A 10,986-nucleotide genomic window follows, 5' to 3' on the forward strand; every position below is an offset into this window, starting at 1 on the left:
AGAGAAGGAGAGAGAGAGAAATTGATGTGAGAGAGACACGTCGACTGGTTGCCTCCTGCGTGACCCTGACCAGGGCCGGGAATGAACTGCAACTGAGGTACGGGTCCGCGACTCATTGGTCCGTGGGCCAATGCTCTAACTGCTGAGCCAAACTGGCCAGGGCAAGCTGCCTGCTTTTGAAATAAATTTTTTTTAAAATATGTTTTTATTGATTTTAGAGAAAGAGGAAGGGAGAGGAAGAGAGAGAAACATTCATCGGCTGCCTCCTGCACGCCCCCTACTGGGGATAAAGCCCTGACTGGGAATCGAACCTGCGACCTTTTAGTGCACAGGATGATGCTCAACCAACTGAGCCACACTGGCCAGGGCTGAAATAATTTTTTAACATTTTTTAACTACCCCCCTTCCCAGGACTACCTGAGCTACAAGGGGCTGGTCTCTTCTGTCCAAGATTGAGTGGTGTCCTGAAGTGACTAGATCACTGGCAGGACGGCCCACCCACACCCTGGAGTGAGCCTCACCGTCTTGTGCACCGTGGTCACTGGGCGTGGAGTGTTTCCCCAGGGAGTGCGGGGGCAGGTGTTATCCCCAGGGAGAGAAGAGCTACTGTCCCAGCTTCTGAGGCTGCTCCATGGCCCGACCTCCTAGGATGGAACAGATCACCTTGTCCAGGAGAAAAAAATCAGCTGCAGGAACTGCCACCTACCTGAAAAGACAACATCAAGGTCACCGGCACCCAGGCCCTGCCCGGTACAGAAAGCCCCAGACACACCCTGCTGGGGCCCCTGCAATCATCTCCCTATCTTCTGGGGTCTCCATTGCTGGCAGCTGGGGTCCTCAGGGTACCCAGAGCGTGGCCAGGAACTTCTTTCTTAGGTCCAGGTCTTTGAAGGCACCCTTCAAGTCCTTTTCAAGCCTCCCCTTCTCCAGCATGAACACCCCAGCTCCTTGATAAGACCGGATACTAGGGAGATGGGGCCTCTGGGGAAGAACCTGGGGTTTTGGGATGAGCCCTCTTGGATAAAGCCAGGCATTCCCCCTGCTCCTGGTGACAGATACGCCAGAAGGAGCAGCACCGGAGAAGTAGGGTAGGAGATCTGAGGAGGGGATAACGCGCCAGGCCCCTAATTAGCAGCACAGATAAACGCCCGGCCAGACCCCTCCAGCCTGCAAGGGCAGCATTTCTGCTATCAGAGGTGCTTTGTTGTTGCGAAGGGCTTGGCGATCTCTGTTCCACAAACTGCCTCAGCCCCTGGCCCTCTGGCAGGAGGAACGATCTGGTGGAGAGACGCCCTTTTCCGGTGTCCCGGGCTCGCAGGATAAAAGGAGGCAGCGCTCTGGGAGTCCCGTCAGTGTTCTCTCTGCTGGTGACTGCTTTTCTCCAGCTGCCTCTTCCCCGCCATGAGCCGGCAACTGAACATCAAGTCTGGTGGTGGCAAGGGCGGCTTCAGTGGCTACTCGGCAGTGGTGCTGAGGAAGGCCGCGGGCACTGTGGCTTCTCACCGCGGGGCTGGCAAAGGAGCGGGGGCTGGCTTCGGCACTCAGAGCCTCTACGGTCTCAGAGGGCATCGGGGTACTTCCCTCAACGTGGGTGGTGGTGGTGTTCGGACTGGAGGTTACAGCTTCTGGCCTGGCTCTGGGTATGGGGGAGGCCGGGCCCCTGGTTCTACTGGCAGCATGTTCGGCAGTGTTGCCCCGGGGCCTGTGTGCCCACCCATGTGCCTACCTGGGGGCATCCACCAGGTCACCATCAACAGGAGCCTCCTGGCCCCCCTCAACATGGAGTTGGACCCCAAGATCCAGAAAGTGCGCACCCAGGAGCGGGAGCAGATCAAGGCGCTGAACAACAAGTTCGCCTCCTTCATCGACAAGGTGGGTCTCGCGGGAGGAGGAGACAGCCCAGCGAGGTGCAAGTGGCCCGGCTGCCTGGGAGCGCACAGGGCTTGTGAATGGGAAGGCTGCAGCTGGAAGGGCTCCCTGATCACAACGGAGGGCAGAACAGACCTGTAAGTGAGGCAGCACAAGGAAATAGCAATGTGTTGCTCTTTGGGGGGATTTTATAGAGAAGGGTGGGAAGTTGCTACAGGGTAGCCATTTAGAAAATGAGAAAAAGGTGATGGGATTCTGGAGGCTGGTGGATGGCCTCAAGCTCTTTAAAGAAGACGAGGGGTTAATAGATCAGCACTATTTAGAGGGAAGGGCTCATGGTACAGAAGAAACATGCACACCTGAGGAAGAGCGTGTCCTGGGTGCTGGCCCAGGTGACAGAGAAAGCTGTTGGACTCACCCTTTTCAGTGGTTGATTTTGTCCACACGGCTATGGAATGAGCATTTGCAAAGGATCTAGTTTATGTGGAATTCCACGAGGAGTCAGGGCTCGAGTCAAATGACTTTAGGAAAAACTTCTATGACCTGGGGAGTCCACGGTGCGCGTCCACGGGACACGATGGCGTTCATGTTGGTTCCAGGTGCGGTTCCTGGAGCAGCAGAACCAGGTGCTGGAGACCAAGTGGGAGCTGCTGCAGCAGCTGGACCTGAACAACTGCAGGAAGAGCCTGACGCCCATCCTGGAGGGCTACGTCAGCTCCCTGCGGAAGCAGCTGGAGACGCTGTCGGGGGACAGGGTGAGGCTGGACTCGGAGCTGAGGAACGTGCGGGACGTGGTGGAGGACTACAAGAAGAGGTGAGCGGGGACCACCGAAGATCACGGGTCGTGTTCCCAGAGGCTCCTGGGCTCACCCAGTTCCCGAGCCACTTTAGGAGGGGAGGGAGCAAACACCAGGGTCAGCGGCTCACACCCTGTCTCTGGTTGTGGGGGAAAGACTTACCCTATCGGACAACTTCCTGTGCGGTTGATAGGAAGAAGTTCCTATGCTCAGTGACCCACTGGCTGCTCCAGTGTCTAGTTTGCAGGAGTCTAATAGACATTTGGATATATTCCTAGGATCCAAAAAGTGGGGCGTAAATGATCCCCTCTAGGGGATCTTGTGGGGACTCTATATCCTGAGCGCTTGCCCGACCAGAGGGAAGACAAGGTTACTTGGCCACCGGGATTGAGGCCTCTGCTTTCTTCTTTCCTGGCCCACAGGTATGAGGTGGAGATTAATCGGCGCACAGCCGCTGAGAACGAGTTTGTGGTGCTCAAGAAGGTAAGGGAGGGCCCTGGCCTTGGCTCAGCGGTTGGAGCGTTGGCCTGCGGACTAGAGAGTCCCCGGTTCCGCTAAGGACATGTACCAAAAAAAAAAAAGAAGGTAAGGGTGGAAAGAGCCTGAGGACTCTGGTCTCCCCGGCCCCTCCATCCTAACCAACTGTGCTCAGGACCCCTGGGGAGGAAGGAAGCCTGAATGGGGATGAAGTCAGTTCCGGGCTCCAGCAAGTTGAAGAGGCAGAGCATACACCCAGGAGATGGACAGATGGACAGGAGAGAACTCTGGCCGGGCAATGGGGAACTCTGGTTCAGCTCAGCCTTCCTGTGTGACTTGAAGAAACTCACTCCACCTCTCTGGGCATGGTTTTCTCTAGGTGTAGCAGAGAATGAGTAGGCCTCATTCTCCTTCCCTGATTCCCAGAGAGAAAAGTAATATTGAGTGATTTTATTTTATTTTTTAAAATCCTCACCCAAGGACACATTTTTCCCATTTATCTTCAGACAGAGAGCGGGGGGTGGGGAGAAACATTAATGTGAGTGAGATACATCGATTGGTTGCCTCCCACACAGCCCTGACAAGGGCCGGGGACTGAACCGCAACTGAGATATGTGTCCTTGACCGGATTCGAACCCGCGACTCTGGTCTGTGGGCCGATGCTCTAACCACTGAGGAAACCAGCCAGGGCTATTGAGTGATTTTATTCATTAATATGCTTCCCTTTGTAGGCAAACCTTAGGGAATCAGATGGCTTTGGGGCAGGGACAAGACAGCTGTGGGACGAGAGTTGTGTTGACTAATGGCTCTGGGTGCCCCTTGGCAGGATGCGGATGCAGCCTACGCGGTTAAGATGGAGCTCCAGGCCAAAGTGGACTCTCTGGAGAAAGACATCAAGTTCCTCAAGTGTCTGTACGATGCGGTGAGGGCCCTCCCCCTCCCCCTCCCGCCTCTTTCCAGCTGAGAACTTCATCTGGCTCTTCCAGGGAGATGCCAGTAGGAAGGATTTCGGAGAAACAGTATGAAGGCTGTTTTGGTGGAAGGTGCAAGAGCCTGCACCGGGAGACCAGGAAAGGGTAGGATCCTGGTCCCCAGAGACTGTACACACAGGAGACAATCTCATCTGAGCCACGATAGTGACCTTGCTCACAGACAGGAAAAAAATGACCCATAAAGGCCTACTAAATCACACATTCTTGTGTCTGTAATTGTAGGAAATGCCTTCCACTGCCTTTTGCCGGGTGGGGTGTGTCCTGCTACTGTGAGCCTTCTCCCTCAGCTCCACAGACAGACCTCTGGCAGGCACTTCCTGCCTCCACTGTGGCCCATTCTGCCAGGGGCTGCAGGCCCAGAAACTGATGGCACAGGAGGGAAGCTGGGAGACCTTGACTCTGTCCTAACTTCTCAACTTAGGAGATGGCCCAGATCCAGACCCACACCAGTGAGACCTCGGTCATCCTGTCCATGGACAACAACCGGCACCTCAATTTGGACAGCATCATCGCTGAGGTCCGCGCCCAGTATGAGAAGATTGCCCTGAAGAGCAAAGCTGAGGCTGAGGCCTTGTACCAGAGCAAGGTGGGCACTGGGTGGGGTCTCCCTCCTTTCTTGGGAAGGGACACCTCACCAGTGAACGGGAGAGATACCTTCGCAGACGTGCTGATGAAAGAGTGGTTCTAACCAAGGGTTTAATGATACTCTGCCCATAAAGAATCCTCAGCCCAGGCCGTTATCGAAGATAAATCAAAAAACTGGTATGGATGGGTGTATCTGAGAGAAGGACAGGCAATCCTCAGGTGGAGGAAAAAAGCAGGTGTCCCAGGTGTCCTTATAATGAAACAAAGGTATCTCCAGGGTTGGAGCATGTTGCCATGGGTGAGCTGGAGTGGGCCAGAGGTGGCGATGAGGAAGCCAGGGAGGACCTCTTTTCTTTCCGTCTTCCCTCCCTCCCTCCCTCCCTCCCTCCCTCCCTCCCTCCCTCCCTTCCAAATCACAAGTAGGATTTTTTATTTGTCCCCATTAAAAGTCTGAATTTTAAATAGATTCTCGGACTGGGGTCTCATATTTATCAGTTTGTTCAATTTTCGCACCTGTCTTATCCCCAGTAACGTTTCCATACTGCCACCTTCTCCAGGAAGCTCCATGAGTTTTCCCAATTCAGACTTGGGCTTCTTCAGCATTTTTACTTTTCTGATCAAGCCACCATGGAGTGGATAAGTCAAATGGCAAGCCCTTTCTGTGTCTCTTCCAGTGCTGTCTGGAATCGACTTACTGAGCACTTCTTTCATCTCTGTGGTCTGCCCCTCTTGGGTCAAGAATACCATCACCTTCTTCCGGATTTGGTGGACCTGTCGATGTTGAACACACGGTCTTCCTAATCTGATTACTGTGTTTTTTAGTAAAACCAACACAGAATAGATGAAGCAAATAACCATTGGTAGTCTTGACATCAACATGGGCGTCAATCATAGTCTGCCAGTTTTTGACCATGAGCACATTTTGTCACTGGTAAGATCCATGCCTGGGAAATTAGGCAGTTTTTGCCCTGAACATCCTCTATAATCAGCTTGACTTTTCTAAATGCAACTTCATCGTTCTGTAGATCGGCTAGACTCACTTCAAAAACACCACTCTTGAGACCATCAGATGCGATACTGGTTCCTTGAGGTCCCATGCGGAGTGTTTCCCACTGTTTCTTATACTGAACACAGCCGGCACTTTCATGGTGCGCCGATCTTCCCTAGAAAACGCATCGGCCACCTTCTTCTTGGCCCCGCCTGCCGCCTTCCCAGGCGCTGGTTCTTGCTGCCGCGGGGTGCTGCTCAGAGAGCCAAGCCGGGAGCTCTGCTCTGACCAGAGTGGAAGGTCGCCCACCAGGACAGAGCAGAGCCCTCGGTGCCTTCTGGGTAAGAGGAGCTTTCCTTGGAGTAAAACCCCTTCGGGCTGTCACTGAGAAGACCCTTCTGGCCAGCTCCAGCACACTCCTTCCCACTCACTAAAGCCCAAGGACGGCAAGGACACAGGGCCCTTGTCTCCGCCTGTGGCCATGTCAGCCCCTCTTCTCTGAAAGACTGGCCAAGGGGAGAGGGGAAGATTTGAGCTACAAGTCCTGAGCCCCAAATCCCACCACCCCAAGGACATGTGCAGCCCTCGGCTCCCCTGGCCCTCTGCCTGTCCTTCCGAAAGGGCTGCAGGACAATGTGTTTCAGGGGTGGGGACCTCTCTTCTCTTGTTCATAGCTGTATCCCCAGTACCTGAACAGAGCCTGACCTCTAAGAGATGCTTCTACAGCCCTGGCCAGTTTGGCTCAGCGGTTAGAGCGTCGGCCTGCGGTCCTGAGAGACCCGGGTTCGGTTCCCGCTAAGGGCGCGTACCTCGGTTGCAGTTTGTCCCCGGCCCTGGTTGGTTGTGCGGGTGGCAGCCACTCGATGTGTCCCTTCACATCGATGTTTCTCTCTATCTCTTTCTGTTCCTCTCTCTCCCTCCCACTCTACCTGAACAAAAAATGGAAAAATGTCCTCGGGTGAGGATAAAAAAAAAAAAAAAAAAAAAAGAGATGCTTCTACAAAGAAGTACTAAATGAATGGAAAGGGTCAGAGTTATATATTTTGGAAGAGTGCTCAATAAATGTGAACTGCCTCTTTCCTCTATCCAACCCAGGAAAGACGAGGCAGGGTGATGAGAAGGGAGGGCAGGCCCAGCAAACAGGTTCTCAGACAAGCAGGTGGTGGTCAGAACCACCACCAAACAGCTGGAAGGATGCCCAGGTCCTGGCTCCATCACCTTCTGCTCCAGAGCCACCTCCCTGGCTCATTTCAGGGGTAGAAAGGGTCGGAGCTCTTCCCTTCCCTTGAATTGGGGGCAGGGGGTGCTGGTGTCCTGTCTTAGCACCAACTTCCTCCCTTTGGGAAGCCAGATCCAGGAGCTGCAGCTGGCGGCCGGCCGGCACGGAGATGACCTTAAGAAGACCAAGAACGAGATGTCAGAGCTGAACCGGCTCATACAGAGGACCCGGTGTGAGACGGCCAACGTGAGGAAGCAGGTGGGCAGCAGCCCTGCAGGGAGCACCCTCTGCCAGGCAGAAACTGGAGCCCACCCTTTAGTACAAAGCAAATCTCGCCTGCCTGGGTGTGGGAGCCCGGCCACTCACAGTCCCGTCTTCCCACCCTGCCTCCGTACCCCTGCTGTCAGAGCACCCTGCTCAGAACTGGGGCATCCGCAGGCTTATTTCACCTGACTCCACGGTTTAGATAAGGAGACTGGGCTGGAGAGGGGAAGTGGCGTGTCCAGGATCCCTACTGTTTTTTTGTTTTTTAAATTTTTATTTATTGATTGATTTTAGAGAGCGACAGAGAGGGAGAGAGACAGAGAGAGAGAGAGAGAGAGAGAGAGAGAGAGAGAGAGAGAGATCAATTTGTTGTTCCACGTATTTATGCATTTATTGGCTGGTTCTTGCATGTGCCCTGATCGGGGACTGACCCTGCAACCTTGGTGTATCGTAGGGGTGGGGAACCTTTTTTCTGCCAAGGGCCATTGAGATGATTATAACATCATTCGAGGCTCATGCAAAATTATCAACTTAAAAGTAAGCCTGTTATATCTGGTCAGGCTAATTTGGTGAGGGTGTGATGTTAGCTGTATTGATTTTGAGGGCTTTATGTGGCCTGTGTCCGGATGCCACCCCCCACCTCAGTGCATCAGGATGACGTTCTAACCAACTGAGCTACCCGGCCAGGGCCCCAGCTGGTTATTAACTGAACCAGGAGTAGAATCCAGGTTTCCTCTTTCTTTTTCCCTCTTTCTCAGACTTTTTCTGTGTGCAATGAACCCTCCCCATGTCCCCTTCAGGTGTGACCCTCTGAGGGCAGACCCCACGCCTCCTCCTCCCACTGGACACTCAGCACACGTGGGGGGTGGCGCGTGCATCCAGGGCCCCTGGTGACTGAGAGAACAACAGCAGATGATGCCCCTGGGCCCTGCCCTGCCCCGGAGCACCATGTACACATCACTGAGGGCTCCCGTCTTACCTGGAAGCAGCAAACCTTACACATTGTGTCACTGGGGAGATAACTTTAAGGGGTGGAGGAACCCCAAAGAACCAGGTCAACTCTGGTAGTGACAGAATCACCAAACTGGAAGACCAGAGTCCTCTCTCCTCCTCGCACCTTTCAACTTTCCACGCCAGGCAATGCTGGGAACACGGGACAGCTTCCCGACTGTGGAAAGCTTAGTCCCACGAAGCTAGTCCTCCTTTGTTAGTGCCTGTCATCCCAGGGCTGCCAGACGTTCAGCCCAGTGTCTGAGGCCATGGGTCCAATTTCAGGCCCGACTCTAGACCATCTAGAGTTCTAGACAGAGCATCTCACAGAGACCATCTCACAGAGCGCTGGAATAGTTCAGAACTCACTCTTGGTGCTAACGTAGGAAGGGTTCCTGCTGGGAGATGTTCTACAGGCAGAAACCCTATCACTGTGGCACTTGACCGGCTATCGGAGCCTTAAAGGCATTCTGGCTGGGGTCTCCGCCTGCTTCTTCTAGGCCTGGCATACTTGGGACCTACAGCCACTGGTGGCCTCCAACCCCAGGCATTAGACAACTTTTCAAACATCAACATTCCTGAAATACAACTGCTCTGACAGCTTTTTGCGACTTTAACTATCAGCAGAAGGAAGGGGAGACCCAGGTTCTGGTGCTGGCTCTGCAGCTGTTACCTGCTGTCACCTTGGGTCTCACCTGTAATGTGAGGGGTTTGTGCTACCTAACCTGTAAGATCTAAAAAATATTTTGTGTTTTGGTGGGCTCTCTGATCTTTGCCTATCAGTGCATCAACCTGGAGACGGCCATCGCCGATGCCGAGCAGCGGGGGGACAGCGCCCTGAAGGACGCTCGGGCCAAGCTGGACGAGCTGGAGGCTGCCCTGCACCAGGCCAAGGAGGAGCTGGGCCGCATGCTGAGGGAGTACCAGGAGCTCATGAGCCTGAAGCTGGCCCTGGACGTGGAGATCGCCACCTACAGGAAGCTGCTGGAAGGCGAGGAGTGCAGGTGAGGGGATAGAGGTGGGGGAATGCCGTGGTGCCAAGGGAGAAGGGGCTGTGTGTGGCTACCTGCTGGGACGGGGGGGCCATTTGGAAGGTTCCTGCAAGGGGAGGTCAGACATGGGCCACGAAGCATGGGTGGTCGGTGGTGCTGTGCAAAGAGCCAGTGAGTCGGACAGACCTGGGTTTCATGACTGGCTTTGTTACATAGGTACTGGCTGCTTGCTTCTGGTAAATCATTTAATGTCCCTGCATCTCTATGTTCTTGTCTGTAAAGTGAGGATTATAAGCTCCATCTCATGGGTTGGTATGAGGATGAATTAAAACAATATACACATTGCCCGGCCAGTGTGGCTCAGTGGTTGAGCATTGACCCATCACCAGTAGGTCGCCAGTTCAATTTCCGGTCAGGGCACATGTTTGGGTTGTGGGCCAAATCCCCAGTGGGGGGCATGTAGGAGGCAGTCAATCGATGTTCTCTCTTATTGATGTTTCTATCTCTCTCTCCCTCTCCCTTCCTCTCTCTCTCTAAAAGGAAAACAAAAAAACAAACAAACAAAACAATATACACATAAAAAGCAGGAGCCTGTCAAGGCTTAGCTGAATATAGACAGGTCCCTGAGGTTTTCTCCTTCTCTAACTTTCTGTCCTTCAGGATGTCTGGTGAGACTCCATCCTCTGTGAGCATCTGTGAGTATCCCTGAGAGGTGGTTTGGGTGGGGATTCTGGCTGGATGGGAAGGTGGCGACCCCAGGATAAGGCCGTGCCACTTGCTCATTGTCTCCCCCTGCTGGGAGCTTCTGGTGCCGTCTTGTGAAGTTCCCTGGCTTCAGAGGAAACCTAGCCCCCTTTGTCCCATGGAAAGAGTGACTGAAGTCATGCCCACCCATGACCTTTCTAGCTCTTCCCTGGGGCGATCGCCATTGAGGGAAAGGGTTGAGAATGTGGCCTGGGGAGCCAAAGGGTTTTAGAATCTCCAGGAGGGCAGGGAGCATGTCTGTCTGTGTGATGCTCACCTCACACAAGGCCGGGCTCCGTGCATCTCTGTGGTGTTTCTCGATGCTGCGGGCTGCTGTGGGGTTAAGGGCAATGGCACCCTTGCTGACGGACTCTGCTGCCCTCCTCCCCTGCTCCTGCCTCCTCCTCAGCCGTCATCAGCAGTGCTAACAGCTACCGCCTCGGCTCCTCCGGCAGCACCACCCTCGGTGCCAGCAGTGCGGTGGGGATCCCTGGCAGCACCCGCAGTGAGCAGAGCAGGACCAAAGGGGCACGAGGAGGCGACCCCAAGGACTCTCAGGGCAAGAGCATCCCAGGCAATGCTCCCGCCAGGAAAGACGCTCGATGAGCCCCACGGCCCCCTCGCTTTAGCACCTCGGAGGAGAGGTGCCCTCGCCGACGCCCTGCCTGAAGACACCTGCCCACCCCAATCCACACCGCGAGTCCTAGAACCCCGGGCTATGTGCACCATGGCCTGTCTCACTTGTGGAGTGCCACCGTACTGAGTTCTGACCGGACTGTCACCTCCCTGCTTCCTCAGGCCCCGTGCGCACTCTGTGACCTGTTCTTTTCCTTGCTGCCTTCACCTGGCAGGGGCCTTCAGGGAACACGCTATCATTATCTTCCTGGCCCTGGGAAGCTGTGGTCATCCCTGCAGAGAGGAGAGAAGGGAGTGGGGAGAGGGAGAGAAAGAGGGAAGGTGGGGAGGGGAGGGGGAAGGTCTTTGCAGAACCCCTCCGTTATCCAGGAGAAAATGTGCGTGCCCGCAGACACCAGTGTGCCCATAGTCACAAGGCCCAGTGAAGGAGAAG

The 10,986-nt window shown here is 54.5% G+C and overlaps 1 protein-coding gene across 1 annotated transcript; it reads left to right on the forward strand.

The window, feature by feature from the left end:
* The first annotated feature begins 1,371 nt into the window (after positions 1 to 1,371).
* LOC118623619 (keratin, type II cytoskeletal 74-like) lies at positions 1,372 to 10,523 on the forward strand. The gene is made up of 9 exons (XM_036251389.1): positions 1,372 to 1,872; positions 2,469 to 2,683; positions 3,089 to 3,149; positions 3,970 to 4,065; positions 4,557 to 4,721; positions 7,060 to 7,185; positions 8,965 to 9,185; positions 9,834 to 9,868; positions 10,327 to 10,523. The coding sequence occupies exons 1-9, from the start codon at positions 1,402 to 1,404 to the stop codon at positions 10,521 to 10,523; spliced, it is 1,587 nt and encodes a 528-aa protein (XP_036107282.1). The 5' UTR covers positions 1,372 to 1,401.
* The last annotated feature ends 463 nt before the right edge of the window (positions 10,524 to 10,986 follow it).

Source organism: Molossus molossus, unplaced genomic scaffold, assembly GCF_014108415.1.
Source record: "Molossus molossus isolate mMolMol1 unplaced genomic scaffold, mMolMol1.p scaffold_m16_p_10, whole genome shotgun sequence".
In the NCBI taxonomy this organism is placed as follows: Eukaryota; Metazoa; Chordata; class Mammalia; order Chiroptera; family Molossidae; genus Molossus; species Molossus molossus.

Coding starts and splice junctions, on each gene's coding strand:
- LOC118623619 (XM_036251389.1), top strand. CDS start 1,402: ATGAGCCGGCAACTGAACATCAAGTCTGGTGGTGGCAAGGGCGGCTTC. Junction 1,873..2,468: donor TCGCCTCCTTCATCGACAAG/GTGGGTCTCGCG, acceptor TGTTGGTTCCAG/GTGCGGTTCCTGGAGCAGCA. Junction 4,722..7,059: donor AGGCCTTGTACCAGAGCAAG/GTGGGCACTGGG, acceptor TTGGGAAGCCAG/ATCCAGGAGCTGCAGCTGGC.